At 37.4% G+C, this 27504-nt stretch overlaps 1 protein-coding gene across 2 annotated transcripts in view; it reads left to right on the forward strand.

The window, feature by feature from the left end:
- SLC12A7 (solute carrier family 12 member 7) overlaps positions 1 to 27504 on the forward strand; it is a 66876-nt gene that overhangs the window by 9316 nt on the left and 30056 nt on the right. For both annotated transcript variants that reach the window (XM_031608321.2, XM_031608322.2), the window contains exons 2-9: positions 9943 to 10037; positions 11350 to 11472; positions 14151 to 14297; positions 15064 to 15118; positions 19574 to 19704; positions 20879 to 21120; positions 23598 to 23809; positions 26158 to 26325. In XM_031608321.2, the coding sequence (XP_031464181.1) occupies positions 9943 to 10037; positions 11350 to 11472; positions 14151 to 14297; positions 15064 to 15118; positions 19574 to 19704; positions 20879 to 21120; positions 23598 to 23809; positions 26158 to 26325 (1173 nt within the window). The remainder of the gene's footprint in view (positions 1 to 9942; positions 10038 to 11349; positions 11473 to 14150; positions 14298 to 15063; positions 15119 to 19573; positions 19705 to 20878; positions 21121 to 23597; positions 23810 to 26157; positions 26326 to 27504) is intronic.

A 27504-nucleotide genomic window follows, 5' to 3' on the forward strand; every position in this document is an offset into this window, starting at 1 on the left:
CCATATTCTCCTATAATAGCCCACTTACTGGAAACTTTACGTGTCACCATGGACTATGCTCCCGTGTCAACTATTGCCATATATTTTTTGGGGGAAAAGCATGTTGTCAGTTTGACGTAGGGCCTATGCTCCTCTCTGGAGGCCCTAATCCTCAGGTAACCATGCCCCCCTCTTCAAGCCATGAGTTGAGACATCTTTTGGAGGCCCAGCTGTGGCTGCTTGGGCCCCTGAGGACATTTTTCAGATTCAGTGTTGGGGTGTCTTCTAGCCTCCGTGCCTGTAGAGGAATCTTTTTTATAATCCTGATATCTTCCCTCTTAGTGGGTGAGAATGTAAATTGTTGTTTTTTGTTTAATTGCCTCTACAGGTTTAGGAGGACATGGTTAGGTTGTTTTTCAGTCTTACTAAACTGTACCCTGGCCTGTATGAGGTTATGCTGCATTTGCCAGGAGTGGGGCTGTTGAATTATGGCCACAAAGGCCTACAAAAGATTTAAGATCACTATAAATGTCCCATAGTGATGGGGAGAGAGTTTACTGTAGAATCAAGTCTCTCATACCTGCAGTGAATTTGATCAAGTCAAGACTTTCGGAAGTGTCCTCGTAGATTGCTTCTCTCATACCTAGCTCCTTAATTCTGGAGCTCTTTCATAGAATTCTATACCCCACTATGGGTGGGTTTATCTGGATTATTAGGCCACATCAGTCAACAGTCTGCCATAATCCATTGAATTAAAGAGTGATTTTCCTCACTGTATATGGCAGTCACATATAATCGTTGTCTTAAGACTGGTTGTGTTGTAATACATGCTAGCTTAGAAATTTTGAGGCCATTTACTATAATACTTTCGGCTTCTCATAGCCTTCGTAGCCAGACCAGGACACTTCTCTTGGCCTCTGTTGGAAGTGCTGGGCTAGATCCGTTCATTAGTTTGGCTGTAGTAGAAGGGAAACTGTAACACACATAACTATTTGAGGGGAATTGAGTCTTCAGGTGGTACCCTCACTGGCCTTTCTTGGATTTTCTTGGTTTTTTTGCATGACTATATGATGGATATCTAGCGGGTCCAGTTCTACCAGGGCCTCTAGTTTTCAGATATCTTTTTTTTAACAGTTTTCCTTTCCAATATTGTTAAGGCCACAGAAATTAGATGCTCGGGGTCCCCTTTGCTTGCAGTAGGCTCTGACTTGTGGTTTTGGGCCAGTTTGGGTGGCCTTATCTGTAAGCATAGCAAGTTTATGCTTGTGCTGTTTAACTCTATCATGTAGTGAGTTATTTTCTTCCTCAAGATTTTGTTCTGAAATATTTAGATGATTTAATGCTATTAACAGAGGCCATGCTACAGTAGAAGCAGCCAGCTGCCTCTCCTTGTTTGTCATAATACTTTTTTCTAGGCCCTCAATCTAAGCAGCCATGTGGGCTGAGGAGCTAGCAATGTTTCTCCCATCTCCAACTGGGCTCCATTTTTCTATGATAGAAGCCAGCGCATGCCATGGAGAGAATAGGAATCCCAAGATGTGTCTGAGTAGCTCTTTCCCCATGAGGATAGATTTCCCCCATCCCAGCCATGCTGCTAACCTCCTAGGAAAGCAATCGTAAGATCAGTATTACTTTTTGTGGGTGACTCCTGGCTGGCTCACCAAGTGTAAGGATGGGCAGCAGATAGGAAGCATTTTGGCAGAAACTGGTTAATTTTAAACCTTATCATCTATAATAAATTGAACAATGTGTCAGGAAGTGCAAACCACATTCAGTTTTAACTGTAAAATTGTACTACTGTGCTCTTCCTTCTCCCTCTTTTGAAATTAGCCCCAGGAAGGTGAATCCCAACATCTCAGTCTCTTACAGGTGCTCCTGTAACGTTTTTTTTTTTCTTCTGCCAAATGTTTGAGCCATTACATCTTTTACTTTAAGCTATTTTGGCAATTCAGTCTCTTAGAATTACTTCAGAAGTGAACTTGTGAGCAGTTATGAGTGTATTAACTCTGGTCCTTCAATAACTTTGCTCTTGAATCACACATGTCTTAATAATGCTCCTGTCAATGAGAGAGTATTTATGTGCTTTCTAATTTAATTCTTAATTCTTATTTCTTAATTAGTTTCCTTAATTAGCTATAATCTTTAGCTAACTCACAGCAATCAAAAATAAACAGTGTCCAGCCTGTTTAGGAAATCATTATGGGAGCCTTTGGATGGTGACAGTTTGACTGGTAATCTCTTTAGAAAACATTTATGTATTTATTATGAAAACTAATATGTATCTAAAGAAAAAAAAAAATCACATTCTCTCTTTGGAAGAAGAAAGGAAGCATTCAGTCTCTTGCTTTGTGAAGAATGGAAAGTTTGCCTTTTGTCTTTTCAGACTGAGAAAGGGAATTTTATAACATTCCTCAAAAACAGCTGACATGACTGGTTGTGGAGGAGGTTGTTGAGAGTAAGCAGAAAGTAACAGGAGGTAAGATTTGTTAGCATCAGTGAGTTAAAGCAGTTCTTGTAAGAGGAACTTTAGGAAATGTTCCTGGAATGGCTTTCAACACTTTTTGGCCTTTCCACAGGTTGTTGTTTTTTTATGTAGGTGTTAGGATTGTAGAGGAAAGTAGTTTTCTGGTGTGATTAAAAGATTACACCACAGGAAATAGTAGGTTGTAAGCAATAAAATCAATTTAATGAATTGTAACCATTTATATGAAGTTGCTTTAGGCTAGTATGGATATATAAACAAACTAGAAAACATTGATACTGATATATCTAATTTGAAAGAGAATTAACAACTTATGAAACAGGGCTTAAAAGGAATCTCTTTTCTAAAACAAGTGTTTTGATATTTAAAAAAGAGCTTGCAAAATCATTCTGATTATATATTAAAGTGTTTTATTCATCTGCTACATCTTCAGTGCTTCCTACATAAAAGCAGCGTTTAGCAGCTCTGCGTGCTGAAGATCTATTCATATGTACTTGATGCTTAAACCAGCTTTTTTGACCATAGATGAGTCTTTGGAATAGGTCACTATTATTTGCTGTTAACATTTACTGGAAGCATTTTGAAGTGAATTTATTTAATGGGAAGAAAACCTTAAGCTGCATTTATTATTAGGTAAAGACATGGGATTTGAGTGACTTGATCCAGCCCATTTCACTAAGCATAGTATTAATTGCTGACGGAAATCCTTCAGCTTAATTCTGATCAGTGGGTTCTGTGACTGTCATGTAGTTTGACTGTGTCATGTGCCTGTTTCACACTGTGTGAAGCCTTAATGACTTGTTGCAGGATTAATCCAATACTAGTAAGAAACAGGATTTGAGGTCTTACACAAAGCTGGGAAGAAGCAACCATCAGTTTGTTTCTCTTCTTGATATATGAAGAATCACCAGAGAGGAATTGTTTGATTTTCCTTAATTATGAATGAAGGAGATAATGAAGACAGTGGGCAAAATCCACGTGAGTCTCTTTAAAACACGGTACCATAGATCTATTGAGTATTTTACTGAAGTAGCAGATTCTGTACTTCCTGCTGCCTTGTAAAGAATTGATTAAAATTTTACAGTGTGCTGTCATTGAAATTACACTGTGCTTAGTTAAAATAGCTGCGGAAAAGGGAAATTAAAACTTGGGGATGCAAATAAGGTGAGTGGATATGGTGTTGGAATCCTCCATTATGTAAAGGGGTTTACAAGGAGCTTAAGTACGTTTTGTTGTGCTTTTCAAGTTAATTTAAACTGTGCTAGCCGTTAATTGTTACAATGTCAGAAATCAATGATTTATTGAAAATATTTAAACAATTCCTTATTAAAAAGTAAATTGTGAATGAAGTAGATTGCACTGAATTTTCAGTCTCACCCCATGTAAAAATTATGATAGGCAGGATGTATTCAAACAAGGTTACTGATGTCTTCATAATTTGAATTAAAGTAAGACAGTGACTTTCAAAAATTTGAGTCTATTATAGTACTCTTTAGTGTACTTCAATAAAATGTATGTTTTTGGAGTAGGAGGGGTAAGAAATTAATTTTTTAATATTGTCTGAGTCCTTTTGCTTGCTAATAAAAAAATAAAATTGGACATGTAGAAAGTAAATACGTATGATATAGAAGATAGAATTGTACTTTTTGGCACAGGTAATCTTCTTGAATGTGACATTTTGATATTTCACATTAAGTGACTTTTAAACCAATTTTTTAAACCTTAAATTGTTTCTTTATGTTAGCAGTGGATTTACCCTCGTGCAAACAGGACCTCTGTGTTTTCAGTTTGCAGTGGCTAGACCGTTCTTAATTTGACCCAATACTAATGTCATGATTGTGCTACTTAAGTTTTTGTTTGGAAAGGGACATTTCATTGTATCTTGATAATTGGAACATATTCCAGCATACCTGGGCTGTGCTCTAGAGTTGTTTTTTTGGAACGCTTTTTTCTAGTTTTCGAAAACTATGCAAGCTTTTTTCTTTTTTTTTTTAATCAAACAAAAGCAGGTACTTGTTGCTTAGTTGTTTAGAGAACAGTTACTTTACCAAGGCCAAGTTATCTGGTTTATAGTTTGTGATTCAACTTAAATAATTCCTGCTTCTCTGAACACCACCTGTATTCCATTAAAAGACTACTAGCTTTTCTTTTTCAGATTGATGTTAAACTCCCGTAGTGTAACAAGAGATACAGATGCTTGCTCAGTGGGGCTTGTTTGGACAGAATGTATTTGAATATGAAGTCAAATAGGAACATTTTTTTGAGTGTGAGCAATAAGGGACAGGTATAGTGTGGAACAGAAAGGAAATCATGAATCTGGAAAGGATTTAGGGATCAGGCTGGAATAGAATAGCATGAGCTTGGTTTAATGCTGTGTTAAAAAGGGCTGGCATGATCCTTGGAGTAGAAAGGTGATTATTATACTTCTTTAAATAGCACAGTTGAGCCTAATATTAGAAAGCTGTACTTGATTTTTAGAGCTTGAATTTTTCTTGCATGTCTTCCCTTGCATATTATGTTTGGAAGGTGTATGAAGAAATTACAGCAAAAACTTTGAAAAAAGCCAGGTTAAATTAGAAATAAGGAAAACTTCTTTGAGATTTTTCTGCTAATTGAAAATCATTAATCATCATCACCGTCATAAAACTGCAATTTTTATTTCAATTCTGAAAACACTAGGGTCAGATCTTAGCATGTTTTCTCAAGGTTGTACTGCCTAATGCAGAAATTCTTAATCTGTGGACACATGGTAAAAAAAGATTAAATGGTCTAATATTTTTTTTGTCCTTAATCTCTTGAACAGGCATCCAAGTGCAGATTCAGGATCACTTAGATGACTGTTTCCCACCTCTGTCCCCAGGCTCTGCCCTGCCACTTTCCCTAAGACAAGACTTCTACAAGACATTTTTTCATGGTCTACCTTAGAGTATGCAGGATGGAAAAACTATCACTGTCATTCAGTGATATAGTTGTAATGGCATTACTGCTAAATAAGTGGTTTCACTTACTCAGATTGTTTTTTTTCCTATCTTGATAGTGTCTTTGCAGTGACAGCAAGTATTTGTGTAGTTAGCACACACACTCTAGTTAGCTGCATGGAAAGTTGCAGCAAAACAGTTCTCTCCCAGCTCAGCATTGCTCCACTCACTCCTGATGAAGAATATAGATTGCTCTGAAAGTAATGCCTCCTATTTATTTCTGTGGAAACTACAATAGATAGATACAAAGAACACCATAATTCTGTTTAGTAGGGCAAATTCTCAACTACAGAACATTATTTTTCATATAGTAACCAACATTAGCTATGCATTTTCACTAGCGATGAACAAGAACTTGTATGCTGCATTTGTGTGTATGAACCAATGAGGTGACCTACTGCTACTATGGCTGGATTGTTGGTAGGAATTATGTCTCCTGCATAGTTCATTTTTTATCGGCCCTAACACATAGAAGTCAGAAGGCACTAAATCCAGTATATACAGTTTTGTATAGGGTTTTGTAGGACAGTCCAGACAAGATTGATAGTGTGCTTCACAGTCTTCAAACTAGCATGGGGCCAGTCTGTTCCTGTGTGAGCATTCATGGGAAACACCTGGTGAAAAATTTGCTATATTTCAGTGTTGCCACAATTGTTTCCAAAGCATTGAAGCCATTATTCAGCTCTGGACATAGTTCCTTGGTCATAGTCCACCAATTTGAGTAGATGAGCTCACTGAACCACTTTCATGACCTGACTGCTGTGCATGGCTGTCCAGAACGTGGTTTGTCTTTCATGTCACTGTCATCACTGCTGAAATGCACAACCTGTGGCCTCAGTATGCCAACATTCATTGACTGGTTTGGGTAGGAAGGGACCATTAAGATCATCTAGGTCCAATTGCCCTGCTATAGGGAGGGAAGGGGGATATGCCCACAAAGGTAGGAAAAGCCTGAGCTTATTCTATCCTTCACAGTGGTGGACACAAGTCTGACTAAGCTCCTAACTTCAGCTCTGAGAGTGGCACAGAGAAACCAGAGTAGGCACAGGATTTCTGAACACCAAGACTAACAGTTTTGTATGAAGGTATTTTGATTGCCCTATGGGCAAAATAATCATTGTGCTTTAACGTTGTCAAGACCCTTTGACCTGGGCCTTATCTTCATTCTGCCTCTGGAGAAATGAAGGAGTAGAAAAATACAGACACGAGCAGAGCCAACATCCATCTCTGCCTGCCATCGCTGAGAACCTCCTGCTTTGTTCTTACTTATCTTTCCCTCTATCCACCTCCCTCCCACCTGCCTTTACACAGCTCTACCTGGCTCCTCCTGCAAACTGCTGCTGGGCCAGCAGAGCTCTGCACACCATTGGCAGCAATGCTGCTTCTGCTCTTCAAAGCAACAGTTGTAAGAAGAAGGCACAGAAGAGGATCCTTTGGTTCCCTCCTCTGACAAATTTAAACAAAAAAACCCCAGTAGCGATCTGCTGCTTTGCACAGACATTACAGCTGCAGTCACCTGGCCTCCAACTTGCTGACTGTTGTGCTAGGAGAGCCTTCACAATCTTGTTTAGAAGCCAAGGGTACAACTGCAGGGCTCAGGTAGCAGCTGCAGCATTGATCTGATGAAGGGGTTACCCAAGGGCCCTGTCTGTGTTCCTGGGGGATTTCATATGCCTCCGGGCCCTGTGCAAGCAGGGGGCTCACTGCCTTCTCTCAGGAGGGAGTGGGTAGCCCATGGTTTCTTTGCTCTCCGTAAACGTTCAGCTAGTGACAATGAATGTCAGTGGGTACAATTTTTTCCACATGGTGGAATCAAATTACACACCTTTGCTTCACACACAAATCTGACTTCCAGGTCAGATGCCATTTTCTCAGGCTGCCTCTCTGCTGCCAGATTTTGCACGGCAACAAAAGGAAGGGAATAAGAATTTGATGCAAGTGCATTTTGGCCTTCAAGACAAATACTTTGAATGCAGGCCTAATTCCAACATATGTTTTCTCTGGTGTATGGAAGTGTTAATGAGAAATGGCTTAATGGCACTTGCAGTTATAATGTTTGGGCTAGAACTTTAGCACACAGCCCTGGGTTATTCTGTAATTTGTGTGTTGTGATGTATCTGCTGTTGGAAAACTAGCTTACTCTATTAGGGGTTAGAGTGATACAGTAGGTATAGTTACTTTTCTCATAATTATTAGAGAGACATGGACAGGTGTGATGCTGGCTGGAAATGCTGAGAAAAAAAAAATAGGATTTTGAGGAATAGAAATCCTGTTTTATGTTTTTCCATTTGAAATTTGAAGGTGTGTTTGACAAGACTTGTTTGTTAGAGATGATACTCTGAGTTTTTTCTTACTGGAACAGAACCAAGAAACATAGAATCATAGAACTGCTCAGGTTGGAAAAGGCCTTCAAGATCATCAAGTCCAACCACGAACTAACCATGCTACCCTAACAACCCACCACTAAATCATGTCCCTGAGCACCACATCCAAACTGTTTTTGAACACATTCGGATATGGTGACTCAACCACCACCCCGGGGAGCCTATTCCAGTGCTTAACAACCCTTTGTGTAAAGAAGTTTGTCCTGATATCCAACCTAAACCTCCCTGGTGAAACCTGAGCTTATAAAGGAGGACTTCAGTATTCAGCTATCTACAACCTAAATTATCAGTGTACGGTGCAGAGAAGTTCATTTTACTTCTAAAAGTGTTAAGTTTAATAAAGTGAATAAATATTCACAATATATAGTTTAGTATATCTTTTTGATACTTTGTGTGGTCTAATATTTACTGCTGAGTCATAACTCCAGTTACGTTACGCCCTGTCCAAATGCAAACCAACACTTGAAATGCACCAACTCATTTTTTGAAGACTACTCCTTTGTACCCCAAAGGGAGTGTTAGTACTTAGCTAATAAGTACCACTACTAGCTGCCAGTGGACAAGAAAAGTCAACAGAACTGTGGTCTTAGTAAGACAAATATTAAGAAACCTTATCAAATGTAAGAGTTTTAACTGCTGAATTGGTCTCGGAAGGAATGCTTTTTAAAAACTTCAACAGAAATAGCATAATCATTTCAAGGAATGCAACTGAAGAAAACAATGTTCTGCTAATTTTGATAAGAAACTACGAAGTTCTAGTACTGGTATGCTTTAGCGTGATGATGTGAGAAGTCAGCATGTATTTGAGGACATAGTTGCATTTTGTTTTGTGCAGAAAAGTTGGCTCAACTATTTCCTATCATACGGTGGGGCTAATTAAAGGATAAAAGCCAGTTTCCCTGACAGTCTTGTGCTGAACTGATGCATTCCGTGCATTGTGAAAATGAACAACAGCAAAACCAACCAAACTTGAAAGCTGATGCCTGAGAAAGTGGGGGAAACTAGCCAGGCTGTAGGACTTGAAGCAGTGTGGCTTTATTTATAATCTATAGAGAAACAAAAATGGAAGCTGGAGGATAAGATAAAACATCAGGTAAGAACAGAAGTTGTGAACAAATTAACAGCTGTTTTGGACCATGGAAGTAATTCTAGAGGACTAATGGACAATAGCTGTCTTTTGAATCTCTTACGATAATATTGCAGCTTCTGTCACAGTGTTGTGATAGTGTGAAGCCTACTGAATGAGGGAGTGATGAACATGGCAAGGATCTTTTGCAGGAATATTTTTAGTCTTATCTTCTTGAGGTAATTGGATGTACTTCTCTCCTGTTACAACCAAGATAGTACTGCTGTCAGGTGTCCCTTGTTTACAATAGTTTTGTTCTGGGACTTCAGGTTGGGAGAGGTGCCCTGGAAAGGGTAGAGTGAAGGACACAGGAAAAGGAGTACAGTTTTTTTTTTTCTCCAGCTCTTTTTCAATTGTGTAGCAAAGAGGCTACGTATAGTTATTGTTGCTGTAACTTGTAAGGCCAAATGAGGCAATCTGGGATTTCCAGAGTTGTGACAGTACGAGCACATTCTTGCACTGTATTGCTAGACGCTAGTGATAGTGATGATGTATTTGAAAAGGTGCTCTGGAGCAGCTCAGAGAATCTACAGCTGGTATTGGTATTGGTATCTCAACAAGAAATAGAATAAACATGGCATATTGTAGAGTCTCTGCAAATTTTACACAATAATTCGTCCAACTTTTTTTTTCATAAATTCCTGCCTCAATACTACTGAAGTATTTCTTTAGGTGTGGTCATAGAGTCCCTGTGCAACTGACTCATACCTTCTTGAACTCATAACTTCTTGAACATTGAAAGCCTAAGGCATCAAAAAACAACAATAAAAAACCCAAGTTATTTCTTTTTAAAATCATATAGCTACCTTAAGTGACTTGTAGCTTTTTCAGAATGGTTGTTCCTTATCAGGTTAGGTATTTCATAGTTGTCCTGTTTTTGAAGTAGGAATTTGACTGCAGTTCCATTTGCTTCCTGGAATATTCTTAAAACAACATCCTGAGAATATCCTTTGTATGATGAACCTTGCTGATTTTTGTTTTGTTTTCTGCTAGGAGATGGTATTTCCAGGGAAAGTAGTCCATTTATTAACAGCGCAGAGATGGACAGAGGAAACATGTACGAAGGTAAAAATATGGCTCTCTTTGAGGTAAGTTCTCATTTTGTTGTGTATGTGTCTGTATACATGTTTTGTTTTGTAATTTATATAATACTATACATATATATAGTATATATATGCATTACATATATGCACTGCATTCAACCTCCCATTCTGTTGTTGTCCTTCTATGCTCCTACCTTCTTTCTTCCAAAAAATGTTAGCCCAGAAAACATAATCTTTCAGTTCTCCTGTATGACAAATATTTATGCACTGCTTTTCATCGAACTTTAGAGAAGATTGTGCTGAGTCACTCATGTTTGTCTGTTAAATCTCTTTGCCATTTACGAAATTTCTTACTAATTTTTTTGACAGAAATCATGATACCAGAGTTTTGTCTCTGGATTTATCTCCTTCAAACTCGAATTCATAAATCAATATGCAAAGTACCTCTTGTTCAAATAAGACATAGTATTACTCAGTGTTGACAATTTGTTGCTGCTGCTTTTTTTTTTTTCCCTCATTGTCCCTAATCATCTTTGAATATATGCTTGCATTAATTATTTTCAACACATTGCTGATGTAGCGTTGGATTTTTTTGGTATCTTGTGTTTTGTAGTTTGTGTTTCCTAGAGCCGTAACATTTTCAGCTGATTTGTATTTGTAAAAGATCATTAAAAAGTTCAAGAAGTTAGGATATTATAACTGTGATTGTCATGACCTAATACCTTCAGGCAAAGATTAGTTTTTGTATGTTACTGTTTTCGGTTCCAATCTGTTTTCTTCCTCCCAGTATTTGATCCTGCATACTTGACTCAATCTTCTAGTTCTGCTTCTCTTGGTATCCTTTTATCGTATGTGTTTCTTTAGGATTTTATTACTTTTTTTTCACCATGCTTTGGTTTTATAGCAGATATTTGGCTGAAGAAAGATCAGCTTGCTTCTGTGTCAAGTAATATTTTATATATTTAATTACATCTTATGTGAATATGTTCCAAAACATACATTTGTTCAAAATATGTACATTGTTTTAAGAGTAGTCCTTATGGAGCATGGTTCGTGAGAGGCCGAAGGTGCTTGAGAAAATTATTTAAGGCTACTTTTAGGTTTTTTTTCCAGCATTCAGCTTGTGTCTATATGTCATGACCCTGCCACTGCAGTATAGGGAGGGACTGCAATATAATCATGTAGCATTCAACTATAAAGATTTACTGTTGTTCTTTGACATGTGACTGGTATTTGGTCATGCTAGTTTTCAGATTAGAGTGATTCAGGAATAACCTGTTGAGTGTATGTTTGAAGTAGTATCATAAAATCATAATTTAAGTTTTTACTATATGCAGTTTTCTTAAAATCCTGACAGGAGGAAATGGATAGCAATCCAATGGTGTCATCTCTTCTTAACAAACTAGCAAACTACACGAATGTGACTCAAGGTGTGGTGGAACATGAAGCAGATGAAGATAGCAAGCGAAAGGAAGTCAAGGTATCTGAACTTTTGATAAGTTACGACAAAGCTAGCCACATAAAGAGAAATATTTTTCAGCCTAAAAAGAAATCACATGATTCTCTAAAAACAGAAGAGAGAAAGGCAGAAGTGTTTATTGATCTCGCTAGCGTGTTTTAGCAGCACCTTGTTGTAGAAGTCCATATGAAATGTATGTAAAACTCAGACCCAAAACAAGCATTACATGCATCTCAGTTCCCTCTTAGTTTTTTTTCCTTCTGTCTTTGTATTATCAACAGCAACTTTGTTTTAGCTGTGGTGAGGATGCAGTTTGACATTCTTCTCATTTGACTGATTTATTGATACATTTCAGTTGGCTGGATTTTTATCTCAGGTTGAAATTAGAGAAAACTTGAAATGGAACAAGCCACATTTTATGATCAGAAATATATTTCTTCTTAATATGGCAGCAGGTTTTTTGTTTGTTTTTTGTATTAGGTCTATTGTTCCTGTGTTTGGAGGAGGCTCTCTTCAGCATGTTTGTTTGTAGAGAGCAGCTAAGATCTCCAATGGTTGTTTGCTGGGTGCCCCAACTGCCTATCTATACCTTTGTTTGAGAGGAACATAAGCAACCTTGTCAGGCTCTATTAAGATACTGTACTGAGCCTTCTGTGAGCAGGAAGCTGTCTTAGAAGGAGAAAGCCAGGATCAAAACTTTGCAGTCAAGGAGGGATGATGAGCTATGACTGGTAGGACATGAAAACTGAATCTGGGAAACTTAGGGTAGATATTGGGAGAATGAGAGTACTGGGAGTTATTTGTCTGTAGAAGGGGTGCTGCTACTGATCTTATATTTTGAGCTATGAAGGAAGAAGGAAAAGCAGATGAGAAAGAATAGAAGGAAAGAAGCACCTGGGAAGACAGATACAAAAAGGTGCTTGGAATTAAGGTTATAACTGGGATTTATTTTACTGGAGGAGGGATTTATAGTATTGTACCTGAATACTTGCGCTAGAACTGTTTTTGTTAAGACTTGACTGCTACTGGGAGTTGCTGGGACAGTGTTGTGGCTTAACCTGACATGTAGCAAAGCACCATGCAGCCATTTGCTTATTACCCCTGCCCCCTCCAACCCTACATCCCCTCAACTGCTCCCAGTGGGATGAGGGAAAGAACTGGGGGATGGGGAAGGAAGGGCTGTGGATTAGAACTCATGAGTTGAGATAAATGCTCTTTTACCAAGACAGAAAAGGAAGAGGAAAGGAAGTAGTAGTATTAATAATCATATATGCGCAAAGCAAGTGGTGTACCAGCCACCCACTGATGTCCAGCTAGTTCCCAAGCAGCAGCTGCTCCCCTAGCCATCTCCTCACTATTTTTCAACAGTTTTTTGTGTGTGTGTGTGCGTGATGTCATATGGTATGGAAAGTCCCTTTGCTTAGTATAGGTCATCTGTCCTGATTCTGTCTCCTCCCAACTCCTGTGTTCTCTCAGCCACCCTCACTGGCAAGGCAGTACAATAAGCTGAGAAACTGAAATGTTCTTGGCTCCATGCATATGCTGCATACAGCATTACTCAACAACTAAAACAACTAAACAACTAAAATATTGCTCTGTTATCAACATTGTTTTTCTCTTAAAGCCTAAACATAGCATCATACCAGACACTGCAAAGAAAAAAAAGTCAACTCCTTCCCAGCTGAAACCAGGACAGACAGTGATCAAGGCTGTGGAATAAAGTCCGTAGCCTATTGCTGTTCTTCACTTGTTTATCAGTTTGTGGTTTCTTGTTTGTTTTTGGCTTTTGTTAATGCAGCCCAGTGTTAGTCCATCTAGAACTGACTGGCCAAATGAACACTGTATTTACTTGCACTATATCAACTTGCAGCCTGAAAGCATGATTTGTATATGTTTTCTTTTTACTCTTTGTTGTCTGAAATTAATCAGAAGTTAAGCAATAGTCTGGTAGAGTATAATTTTAATGGCATAATATAGTACTGGAACACTTTGACTATAGGAGAGAGGCAGAGGTATGAGAGAAGCAACTATTCAGACTGGAGAAGGGGAAACTTGTGGGGATTTCATTTATACACACTGATATCTGAAGGGAAGTTGCAAAGAGGATGGAGCCCTGTTCTCTTCACTGATGCTCAGTGCCAGAACAAGAGGCAGTAGATACAAATTGGAAGGCAAGAGTTTCTTCTAAAAATCAAGAAACACTTTGCTGTACAGATGAGAGAGAACTGACACAGAGCAGTATTTGTAGAGTCTCCCTCCTTGCAGACCTTCAGAAACTGTATAGACGTTGTCCAGGCAATTTGCTCTAGGTGTCCCAGCTTGAGCAGAGGGTTTGGACCAGGTAGCCTCCAGAGGTCCCTTTCAACTTAGCTGTTCAGTGATTCTGTAATAACTGAGCTTGTATACACCATCAATGTTACTAACATTATTCAGTATGTTAAAAAATAAAGAAATAAGTCTGTGTGGCATTGTGTCCTTTTATGTGCTTGAAAATCTAGTGCAACCCTTGCTTGCTGTTTTAAATTGGCTGCATTTTTCACAGCCTGAGTTGTGATTTAAGACTAACTTCTGTACCTGGAGACCTAGTATGTATATTTATTGCTTCTAAGTTGAGTATTTCAACAGAAAAGGCCTGACATTCATGAAGTGCCGAAGGTTAATGGTGAAGCCTGAACAGTTCTGTGTGTCTTTGTTTCCAGGTTCCACGAATGGGCACATTTATCGGTGTGTATCTGCCTTGCTTGCAAAACATCTTGGGAGTTATTCTTTTCCTACGTCTGACATGGATTGTAGGAACAGCTGGAGTTCTTGAGTCTTTCATCATTGTTTTCATGTGTTGTGCTTGTGTAAGATAATCTTTTTCTTTATTTTTGATTGGTTTACTATTCTGTTACCAGAATACAGCTGCTTTCTCTTGTATAGATAAACAGTACAGGATTTTTCCTTAAGATAAATTTCTCTATAAAATAATAATAATTTTTCTATAAAATTTCCGTACAATTGGGAGATACAGGATGAGTTTAGATGACAATGTCTTCTATAACATTTAAATGTATGCTCTGAATGTAATGGGTCCCTTCAGCATATATTGGGTTTTCTGTGAGCCAGTGATAGGAAGTTTTAGCTTGAAGTGTTTAATGGATTCTACTCAATGAGCTCTTAGCAAATATTTCATGATACACATTGTGTCACATTGAGACCTGAAGTCTTCCATTATTATTATTTTTTTTTACAACTTTTGAACAAACCAAAACATGAACTACTGGCATTGTGTCTATAAATTCATTTTGGGAGATGTGAAACCAACAGTAGATGAATTTGTCATAGCAGTGAAACTTTGCTGGTTTGTCAATACCATTAAATTGGAATAAAGAATATCTTAAGTACACACTCAGTGGTCTGTACTCATCAAATTCTCTTTGAAGGCTCTCTGAAGCATCTAGACTTAATCATTCTGTAGAAGGTCCCTCAGTTTACATGGAAATATCTAACTAAAGATGATCAGTTTTAGTTGCTATGAAGTTTTATCAGTAAATTCTTAAATGCTTTTGATCACTGTCTTGTCCCATCTTTCAAAATACTTCAAATATTTTTTGTTTCATCTTTCCACAGACTATGCTAACTGCAATTTCAATGAGTGCAATAGCAACAAATGGTGTGGTTCCAGGTAATCAATATTTTTTTTAAATCTTAGATAAAAAATGGTCAAATGATAAATGATCAAATCTGAGATAAGTTGCAGAAGATTGAGATATCATATGAGCTATTAGAAGTAGTACTTGTAGTATTGTTTCAGGTATCTAGTAATTGACTTTTTAAGGTGAGATGCTGCCTTCTACCTAGACCTTCCAGGAGCTGTAGCACATTTTTCTTACCGTCAATTATTTGGTTCTGTTGAATGAAAGATAAGATATCATAATTAGAGCTAATAGAGATTTATTTTATAAAGAAATTTACTTCGCCTTAAATTTACAATTAAAGGCTTTTTTCCCCCTGAAATTGCTCCTAGATTACTTTTTATTTATTTACTAACATCTGAAATAGTTTGGTTTTCTGCAAGAATAATAGCCAGCATACTGATAATGATCTCCTTCTATATAAGCATTTTAGGTTATGCTTGTCTCATTTACCTTTTTCAGGAACAAGTTTGCCTGTTAAATTGTTCCTCTTCAATTATGAAACAGATGTTTTCAACACAAAATCAGTTTGCTTTGAAGCTCTTCTAATCCTTGGTTTTCAACAAGTTAATTGAAAATATCAGTATTCTGATGTTATGGACCCTGTACAGATGCTTACAATACATTTAAAATATTGTGTGTATATATATATACATACATACATATATGTATATATATATATATTTAAATTAATTAATACTCAGTTTTAGAGCTTTTCTAGCTTTCTAAGTTTCCAGAGTGGATGCATAAGTTGTTGGGCAAAATTAAACACTACAGTTTGTGCAGAATCTTGAATTCCAGTACTTGAAGGAGGCCTAGAGGAAAGCTGGGGGGGGATTTTTTATAAGGGCATGTAGTGACAGAACAAGGGGAAATGGCTTTGAACTGGAAGAGGGTAGATTTAGACTAGATATAAGGAAGAAATTCTTTACTGTGAGGGTGGTGAGACACTGGAAGAGGTTGCCCAGAGAGGTTGTGGATACCATCTCCTTAGAAGCATTCAAGACCAGGCTGAATGGGGCTTTGTGCAACCTGGCTGAGAGGGAGGTGTCACTGTCTATAGCAGGGGGCTGGAGCTAGATGATCTTAAAGGTCCCTTCCAACCCAAACCATTCTATGATTCTGTTTCACAGATGTAATACAGTATGTGAAATATAAATGCAGTAAGAATTTTTTTCAACTGTTTTTGTTTTATAATTAAGTATAGTTATCCAAGTCACTGTTCAGATAAGTAAAATTTTCATCTCTTTTTCCCTCTTATTTCTTAAGTTTATTGTACTAATACTCCTGGAACATAAGGAAGGGACAAAGTACCTACGATTGAAAGAAAGCTAGGCAGAATAAACTTTTTATTCATTACTTTGGCATTGTGACTATAGAACTTACTGCTTTTTCTCAGTGATTTTGTTGCTTGTTAAGTTAAAAAGCAAGTATTAGTAGTAGTGAATCTGTTTAAACTGTTCACTGCATCTGTAAACTGAAAACTAATATTTGTTATTCACTTTTCAAAGGAAAGTAGAGAAAGGTTTTTGGTAAACTTAATCAATATTCATCCTCCTTCTTATTTCCTTCCCTTTGTAAAATCTCTAGCTCTGAAAAAAAAACCATCCAGCTTTGTTTAAGAAAAGCCTGAAGGTTTTCGGTATGTCTGATTAGGCAGTTGTCATACTGTCCTTTCTGGTTTTATTAAGTACTAATCAGTAAACTAAATTTACAGTCTTCAGGTAATATTCTCCTGTGGTTGTACAGAGTTCCAGTAATCTTGTTTCACTGGTAAATGTTTTAGAATAAAAAACAGTAGATTTTATGACATAAGGAACTCTTCAATGCATAATGTTTTTAAGTCAGTGTTTAAAAACTGTAAATGAAGAATCTGCTTTTTTAATTAATAAATTTCCTATCCTAAAATTCTATCTGCCATGAAAAAACTTTTGATATTCTCATTGTGCTTTTTTGTTTTTGTTTGATATAGTGATCTTGCTTCTCAAAATATAGTTATTTTTAGCTACTAGAACATCTCCCTGGAGCCTTATGTTTTTCAGGTTCAGAAACCACAACTTACTCAGCCTTTGTTGATAGGATAGCTGCTCCAGTCATCTTTATTGCCCTCCTCTGGACCCACTCCAACAGGTTCATCTTTCTCTTATTGGGAACCCCAGAGCTGAAGGCAGCACTGGGGGGTGTCTCATAGGGATGGAGTATAAGGGGCAGAATTTCCTACCTCAGCGTGCGGCTCACGCTTCTTTGGTCGCAGCACAAGATATGGTTTCTAAGCTGGAAGCACTCATTGCCAACTCATGTTTGGCTTTTTATCTATCAGTATCCCCAAGTCCTCTGTGGGGCTGCTTTCAATATTTGGCCTTGTTGAACTTCATGAGATTCGCAAGGCCTCACTTCTAAGCCTGTCAGGATCCCTCTGGATGACATCCATTCCCTTCAACATGTTGACTGCAAACACAGTTTTGAGTTTGGCAAACTTGCTGAAAGTGCACTCAATCCCACTGTGTCACCAACAAAGACGTTAAATGGTAACAGTCCTACTACTGACCCCTGAGGAACACCAGGCATCACTGGTCTCCAGCAAGTCACAGAGCTATTCATTGCAACTCTCTGAGTCTGGCCATTTGAGTGTGGCCGTTCATCCAGTTCTTTATTCACTGAGCGGTCCATCCATCAGATCCATGTCCCACTGTCAGTTTCCATTTTCAAAACATGGGTGTTATGTGAGACAGTGTCAAATGGTTTGCACAGGTCCAGCTAGATGTCAGTAGCTCTTCCCTTACCCACCAATGCTGTCACCCCATTGTGGAAGGCAATCAAATTTGCCAGGTATTATTTTCTCTTAGTGAAGTCATGTTTGCTGTCACCAGTCACCTTTGTGTATTCCACATGCCTTACCATAGGACCAGCTTCATGATCTTGCCAGGCACAGAGGTGAAAATGGTTGGCTTGTAGTTCTCCAGGTCTTTCTTTTTTTCTCTTTTTTGAAATGGGGGTTATGTTTTACCTTTTCAAGTCTCTGAGAGCTTTAACAGACTGCCATGACTTTTTAAATGTAATGAACAGTGGCACAGGACATTTATCCGCTGTACCATGAGGACCTTCATATCCATTCCATCAGGTCCTCAGGCTTGTGCATGTTAAGGTTCCTTAAGTGGTCTTGTGCCTGATCTCCTACATGGGGCAGTTCTTTATTCTCTCAGTGCCTGCCTTTGCTTTCTGTGAAGACTGAGTCAAAAAAGACACTGAGTACTACCTTCTCTATGTCCCGGGTAACCAGGTCTCTCGGTTTCTTCAGGAGAGAGCTCACATTTCCCCTAGTCTTTGTTTTTATCACTTATGTACTAGCTCTCCAACAGATTGACACTGTTGGTCAGTCTGTTGGCCAGGTTTCTCAAAGAGTACCACGGTCTAAAAAGCCATATCCTTGGGCAAATCACTTGTCTGGCAGCTATGAATTGATCTGCCGGGTTGTACTGGTTTTCTCAAAGCCTTTTCTTTTGATTGGTAGGATTGAAAAGATCATTTATAGTCCAGGGCCTCTTAACACTGTTCCAAGGGTTCTATAGACCTTCATGATACACTTAGGATGTTCTTGACAGTGTTGTTGGGTGCCACATAAAATAACAGCAGTGGATGGTGGTTCTGCAATCTGTACAAGGCTTGGTAATTTCTTGGTAACATCTGTAGTATTGCATAAGCCCATGGTAAGAGACACACCTCTCATGAGAGTGGGTCAGGGCAGCAAATTGGTGCCTTTGTACCTCTCAAAAAAGAGTCAGCTACAGCTATTACCTGTCATATTTTCTTCTTTGCACTGGTTGTTTAACAGCCTGTAGTGCCACAATCAACTACTTTGCTGAGGGCCAAGCTGGCACCAGAACTGACTGAGTATTGGCAGGGATTAATGAAAACAGAAAAACATAGCAGGACTTCTGTGCAACTGTTTGATATATGTTGAATTATTTGTGTAATATAAGAAAAAAACTATGAACATCTTCATTTGTCAGTTTTAGCTGTCTAAAAAAAAAAAGCTTACTGATTTTAAGTGATTAGACTGTCTATTTGTTTTAAATTTATTTTCATTTCTTTAGCATGGTCTTGGGCAAATAACCAACAGAGCTGGCTAATATCTCTTTACTTTTCATTTTTTAATTGTTTTTGCTTTAATTCTGATGGATGAACCTAATGCTTAAAATATTTGGGTAGCTGAATTTTTGAAAACACTGCTTTTGTGAAAATGCATGTGATGATGTGCACTTCAAAGAGTACATTCTAACAGCACAGTTGATGTAAACATAAAATACGGGTTTGGTAAGAACATTTTAATGGAGATGCATGTAGAGATTTTCTAAAGTACCTGGGCTGATTGAATGACAGAATGTTTTGATCTCTACTGCTTTTATTAATCTGAAAAGTTGGAACCTTTTTGGTTAAATTCACAGCTGGAGGCTCCTATTATATGATTTCAAGATCTTTAGGACCAGAGTTTGGTGGAGCAGTGGGACTTTGTTTTTACCTGGGTACAACCTTTGCAGGAGCAATGTACATTCTTGGTACCATTGAAATCTTACTGGTAAGTACTGAATTCTCATAAGTCTATTTTCAGTCTATTTTGAGAGATCACTGAGCACTGTCTAAATATAATAATTATAGATAAGTTATAATGACACCTAAAATGTATTCTAGTCTGATTTTTGAATGCTTCGGTACCACATTTGTAGTATGTCAATATTCCTGTTCTTCTTATGAATGTTTGAAGAAGTTCAACAAACTTTGATTTGTGGAGCTGACTCTAGCCCAGCAGTTCCTGTGATGATCATTAATTTATGATCATAAAATTATGATCAGTATTTAAACAGTTTAACAGTTTTTTCCCCACTTAAATTAGGAACAAAACAATTCAGTAAGTGACGTTCAGTAATTTTACCAAATGGGATATATCTGTTGTGCTACCTCTTCATAATATGCTCTGGATAAAAAAAGAATCCTTCAGATTATGCTTATGCTACTCTTATATAGTTCAAGGAAAACTACTCATCATGGTAAGATTTAGTTTTGGAATTTTTGGTGTAGGAAGAGAAGAATGAGCAATAGCTTGTTCTTTTTGTGGGTATCAGACACTACAATGTAGCATCTTCTTTGAAATCTGTACCTGTCACATAGAAACATACTTGTTATGTTCCATGTCTTCTCTGTTTCTTATCGTTTTTTCTTGTCTGACACAGACAAATTAATGAGAGGCAGAAACTGTTAGAAAACAGAGAAAAAGCTGGACCAAAAGCTGTGCCTCTTTCTCAGTATATCCACTCTGTTTTGTCCTCTTACTTCATCTTCACCCTTGTTCCTTTTCCACTTATATAGGATGCTCATTCAGCGTTACAATTTTCTGATAATATCACTTTCTATACATGCTGCTTTTCAAAGTAATTTATCTAAAAGGTATAGTTGAAAAATAGGAGTGGCACATAATGAAAGCCTCGTTGTGCTTTAAACCTGAGTTTCTTACAGTATCTCTCTACTAGGAAAAATCTTGAAAATAACTTTTTGTTGTTTCATTATGCCAGACGCATGTGAGGATATTTGTTTCTGCTCTTTCTTCACTAAATAACCATGCCATCTGGTTGAACTTCTTTGTGAAATAAGAGAACTGCTAACTGTAGTAGTTTAGATTTTAAAGTTCAAGTAAATTTAGTTCTTCATAAAATGATTGTTATTACCTGAGAGGTAATTTGCTGTATCTTCTGCAGACTTACATTTCTCCAAGTGCTGCCATATTTAAAGGAGAAGAGGCTGATGGAGAAGCAGAGGCCATGCTGAATAACATGAGAGTTTATGGAACATGTATTATCATTCTGATGGCCATAGTAGTTTTCGTGGGAGTCAAGTATGTCAACAAACTTGCGCTAGTCTTCCTTGCCTGTGTGATTCTATCCATCATTGCCATATATGCTGGAGTTATTAAGACTGCTATTGACCCACCCGACTTCCCGTAAGTGACATTTCATTAAATAGTATAGATTATTATTAAAAAAAAAAAAAAAAGTAAGGGGAAAGAATAGCTACTACAACCAATTCAAGCTTCAAGCTAAACTTAAAAATATGCTCATGCTGATCTCAGTGGAAGGTTTCATATCTTTATGAGGCACTTATGTGATCTTCTGTTATCCTGAACTACCTATTCAAATCTTTGTTTGTAAGTCATAACTTTGGAAAATGTTCTTTCATACTTAATGTTACCTAATGTTTTTAGCCACTATTCTCTTCATACCTAAATGCAAAAGTGGTCTTGCTGACAGTAAATATAGCTGCCTTATCTAATGAATTAAGAAATCAAGTATAAATCAAGAATAAAGTAAAATCTTCAAGGAAATGTTGTAACTATGAATGGTAGGTAGCATACTATAAAAATTTGTCATGAACTTTTTGAAACTTCTATTTCACCCTATTCAAAGTAGAAGCTTTACATTGTTAAATTCTCTTGCTTTACATGCAAACTTTTCTACCTTTTTATTACTGAAATCTAGTTTTGTTGTCACACATGCCATGTTGTTTCTCAACATCTTGATCTTGTACCTTTCTTCAGCTCACAGAAAATTTGTTCTGTCATCCAGTTATCAGTATGCTGGTTTTGTTTTTGTGCATCTCTTTCTGCTTGGAGAGCAAACAAAACAGTACTGCTTGAAACAGTGGTGTAAGAGATGAGAGTTGCTGTAGTGAATTGCCAGTTGTTATGTCAAACTGATCCTTTGCTATACGATTGTTGCAGAATTCTGTAGTAATCTGAAGTGTTAATGGTTGCTTTGTAAATTGAGCAGTTAGGCAGTATTTTGGGGCTGTATTGTAAAAGATAAACAGAAACTTTTCTGTTGACAAAAACAATATGTTCAAATTTGACACTTCTCTGAAGAAAACTTGAGTTTCTTAGAAACTGGAACTTCTGTTAGGGAAATATTTAAATCTTTTAGTTGTCTATCTAGGTAAAAGAGGGATTCTCTGGGTATAGCATTGCTAAGACTTATTACCTAGTTTTTGGAAACTGCTTCTGTGATACATTACTATTTGGAAAAAATATTAAACAAAGCTTATCTTTCTATAAATAGAATTGTTCACATTTTGGTGAATCTGCTTTAGAAGAAGAAACTCGAGTGTGGTTTCACATTATAATAAATCTATGAGTAGGTCACCAAACTCACTATCAAACACCAAGTTGGTGCAGTTTGTAAAAATAGATTTCTAGCTTCTAGTCTAACATTTGGACATTTTATAAAAACACCAGCTTTCCCATTCACTTAGCTGTGTCTATCAGCTCATTCCATCTCTGTTAGTTTTAGGCATTTTGTAGATGGTGAAATACTGTACCTTATTAGCTTACATCATGATCTTAGAGCCAAATCAAACTGCAAGAAGTTTGTATAGGTTGAATAGTTAACCAAATTCAATAGCAAAAATAATAAACGAGGAAGATCATTCTCTTTAGCAGCGGACTTACTGTGAAATCTGCTTGATCTCCATGGTTTTGCAGCTGTACCTAGAGATGTACTGTTGTCCTGTAAATTTCCCTTCTTGTACTCTTGACTGGTGTCAGAAACAGGATGTTGCACTAAGTAAACATACTGTGTGACTTGTATACTTGGCCTGATAGCAAATGTTTATGCTGTTTGTTACCAGATTCCTGAACTCCTTCAGAAGTACCAGATGTTTACTACTTACGTGCTATAACTTACCTGCCTAACTCTGATGCTTTATTTGATCATTCCTCGTTTCATCTTTATAGATGCACTGAACCACTTTATTAAACAAGCCTGGGGGAAATATCTCCCGAGTGTCTTTTGCATAGCTTAACTGAGGGTAAACTAAAGCATATTCCTAGGTGCTTAATGTTAATAACCATTTGCTTTTTGCAAAACATTCCAAGTTTTTTGAGTGCCGTAATTGCTTCTTGCAAAGAACTATACAATACTTTGAGCTAAGAGTTCAGTGTTTTTAAACTTTACTCTTTCCCTGGCTTATTTCCTTAGCTTAGTTTTTAATCTAAAGTACTTACTTCCTGGAAAAGTGCATGACTCTTGCTTAATTTTTCTTCTGTATTTTTTTTTGGTCAAGCTTGTCACTGCATTATATATATTCAAATGACTTTATTTAACATTTAACATTTTTTTTAGTAGAGGTCATGATATATTCAGTCCTATTATTTAGTGGTCAAGCTGCTTGAATTTATTGTGTTTCCCAAAAAATAATCAGAAAGCATAGAAGCTGTCTTAAAGTGGAAATGTTTGAGTGGTATTTTAAATGTTACTGATGATGGTTTTATATGGAGAGACTCTCTTCTGCTTTAATAGATGTTGTACAGCCCATTAACATAAGTACTGTAAATACTGGATTTCTGAAGAAGTCTAATGGATTTAAAAATGCTTAAATGCACAGCACTGTGCTGAAGAAACACTGTTTGTTTTGTTTTGTTTGTAGCATCTGTCTTCTTGGAAACCGTACCTTGTCAAAACGCAGCTTTGATGTCTGTGCCAAATTTACTGAAAGGAATAATGAAACAAAGACCACAAACTTATGGCTGCTCTTCTGCAATAGTTCTTCGCCCACTGCTATGTGTGATGACTACTTCAGTCTCAATAATGTAACAGAAATTCAAGGGATTCCAGGAATACTGAGTGGAGTTCTAATTGGTAAGTCAGAAAGCACAGTGATCTGTGCTGATCTGGCCTGAAGCTGTTCAGTAATGTAGTATTCTAGCCTGTCACTACTCCTTAGTAATAATCTACTTCTGTTGAAAGATTGCTTCCTGGAGTCTGATTCCTTCTTTAACATTTCCGTCTGGTTTTGGAAGCTTAATATGAATTGCTTTCATATGGGGATTGTTAAGGTTTTACAGGCACTCTTTCAAAAGCTATTTTTCTATCACATCAAATTCAGTTAGTTCAAAATCCTGTGAGGGAGAACTTCTTTCCAATTTACAGATGGCACGTTGAGAAGTAAACTCCTGTTGTTTGTCCAACGTTGTACAGCAGGCCAGTTCAGGAAAAGAAAATGTTTTTCTAGCTACCAGTCTAGCATTTGGGCAGGAGACTTTCTACAAAGTGTGTAGGATATCTTATGTTTATGTTTTTATATTTGTGGCTGCTTTAGGTTTAAACTAGTTGCACAGGTTCATAAATTTCATTTTGAACGTGTAACAGATAGTATTGTATAGGAACAAATAATGTTTATGAGGATGAGAAGGACATTCTGATTCTTATCCTTCCCGTTCCCTTAAAATAGAATTTGATTATAGAAATATGCAACTCTCTGTAAAGAGTGATAGGGACAGTAAGTAATATTATTACAGCCATAGTAATTTAATTTAAAAGATTAAACATAAAGGGTACAAATACATACAAAGTTCCAGCTGAAATTTAGGCTGCTCTGTGTCTGAATTTTTATACAAAATCACTCAGCTTCCTCAGAATCAAAGATGAAATCCTGCTTTTGACTGAAATGCTTACTGCAAGAACTGTGACTTGAGATTTTATTTACTGTGTGCATTTTGTAACTTAGTACATATATCTTTTTTTTCTTAAATGTTATGTATCTCTTTTCAGGCTACTTTACATTCCCTCCATATGCTCAGAAAACAGTCTTGTATTCTAAACTTTGAACAGCTGTGGTTTTTGTTTTTTTTTTTAGTACAGTACTACTTATAAAAATGCATTTCATTTTCCTGATGTCACATAAAGCCAAGATCTCTAACAACCATTATGAGTCTGCTGAAAGCTCAGTGTAAGGGAAAAACTTTCCAGTGTTCATTGTTTGACACTTACCTATAGATAAATTTCATCAGTTTCTTTACTAGGCTCAGTGACTGAGCAAAAAGTTTCTGTGTAGTTCTTTGCAGTTGGCTTTTGCATTCACCACCTTTGCATTGGAAAGCACAGGTTACATCCTGGTACCACTTCTTGAGGAAGTTTACTGGTGGGTTTCCTGAGCTTTTGGCTTTTCTAAACCTTTGACTCTGTCCCCCACTACATCTTCGTGGAGAAGCTGTCTGCCCACATTTGGATGGGCATGGTTTGGATGGGTGTATGCTGTGCTGGGTGAAACACTGGCTGGATGGCTGGGCCCAAAGAGCTGTGGTCAGTGGAATTAAATCCAGTTGGCGGCCGGTCACAAGTGGTGTCTCCCAGGGCTCTGTACTGGGGCTGCTTCTATTCAACATCTTTATTAATGATCTTGACGAGGGGTTTCAGTGCACCCTTCAATAAGTTTGCAGATGACACCACGCTGGGAGAGAGTGCTGATCTGCCAGAGGGTAGAAAGGCACTGCAGAGGGACCTGAATGGATCAATGGGCCAAGGCAAACTGTATGAGTTTCAATAGGGCCAAGTGTTGGGTCCTGCAATTTGGTCACAATAACCCCAGGCAACCCTACAGGCTTGGGGAGGAGTGGCTGGAAAGCTGCCTGATGGAAAGGGACCTTGGTGGGCTGATGGACAGGTGGCTGATTATGAGCCAGCAGTGTGCCCAGGTGGCCAAGAAGGCCAATGGCATCCTGGCTTGGATCAGGAATGGTGTGGTGAGCAGGACTAAGGAAGTCATCCTGCCCCTGGACTCAGCACTGGTGAGGCCTCACCTCGAGCACTGTGTTCAGTTTTGGGCACCTCAGTACAGAAAGGACATGGAGGTGCTGGAGCAGGTCCAAAGAAGGGCAGCAAGGCTGGTGAAGGGCTTGGAGAATATGGCCTATGGGGAGAGACTGAAGGAACTGGACCTGTTTAGTCTGGGAAACTCAGTCTTTAACAGAAGAAAATTTTTTACAGCATATCCCATATACCACTACATCTCTACTGGCATCCAATGGAAATGTTCACCAGTTATGACTGATACTGATGTTATTGCTGCTGCATCTAAGTTTCATAAGGAAGCATTGGGAAATGTCATGCTTTTTATAGATGAAAAGTCATCCAGCTTACAAGTATTGCACTCTGTCTAATATTCTGAATCAGAGGCTACAATGGCTATTTTTTCCCTCCCCTTGTAGATAATCTGTGGAGCACCTATTCAGAAAAAGGATCAATAGTTGAGAAAAAAAATCAGCCATCAATTTCTGGATCAGAAGACATAAAAATTGGTGGGCGCCCTTATGTTTTCACAGACATCATGACCTACTTCACAGTGCTCGTAGGGATTTATTTCCCATCTGTAACAGGTAAATTAAAACTATTTTTCTTGAATGAGAATGTGTGTTTGTAGCTGAAGAAAAAAATTTGGTGTGAATGTTGATGACACATAGAATTCCTTACCTGTCCAAGTTTTAAATAATAGATTTTCTGATGCTAGAGAGACATAGCTGGTTGCTGTTTATTTTAGGGGTTTGTAGAACTTAAACAGTAGATCAGTAGACAGGCTGTTTTCTACCTCTCACAGAAAAAAGAAACCTCGATGCCTATCCACAGAAAGTTGCAGCTGAGTTAAAAGTTTTCATCTTTAGAATGTTTTAATCTTCAAATGCATGCAAGAAAACTGTTATGTATTACGCACATTGTACCTTGTTTAAACTTCTAGGTTGTGGGTTTTTTTTTTGTTTTCTCTTCAGCTCTAACAGTAGAGACTTTTTTTGATCAAGACTAAAAGTTAGGTTAGTTTCCCTCAGATTTCATTTTACTGAAATAACTAGAAAACTTCTTATTGAAAAATCCCAGATCAAGCAATTTAATATCAAGGAACAAAACAGAATTTTGATGCAAATTTGCAACACTATTTACTAATAGAATACCAAGTGGAGGTGTCTCTTCATATTCTCCACTGTTTCACTTCTGTACTTCCCTCTTTCTCTCTTTATCAGCACCTCATCATATCCTAGCTTGTAGTTAGGATTTCATTGTGTGGAGTTCAACAATATTTTTGCATTGGAATGTGTTGACCTTAGCTACTGTTTTTTTTTTTCTCTAGTGGTGATAAGGAATTCTAGGGAAGAATGTTTTTATTCTACTTTTTAACATTGTATCAGTAAAAATTTTTTGTTTTCTAATTAGGTTAGAGAAACATGAAGGTGTGCCTGTGATCTCATGACCATTCCTTTTGTGCTTCTTATTGCTCCCTTCTTTTTGTTTCACTTTTTATTATTTAGTAGATTTGCTTGCATATCTTACTATGTATAGTCTGCTTAGTAAGAATTTGTGCATCTGTTCATGCTGGTTCCTAAACTCATGTTTATAACATCCATCTCCTACGTTTTGCTTTTCTTGTACACTTTCTTGTTCTAAAAATGATCAAATTTTTACTGAACCTTCTGGAATTAGTTCCCTCAGTGATAAGTGGTAACACAAACTTATGAATCAAATGAAAATACAAAATAAGGATTTATGCAGTAATATAATACATTTCT

This window comes from Phasianus colchicus, chromosome 3 (assembly GCF_987193195.1).
Source record: "Phasianus colchicus chromosome 3, bPhaCol1.hap1.1, whole genome shotgun sequence".
Lineage (NCBI taxonomy): Eukaryota > Metazoa > Chordata > Aves > Galliformes > Phasianidae > Phasianus > Phasianus colchicus.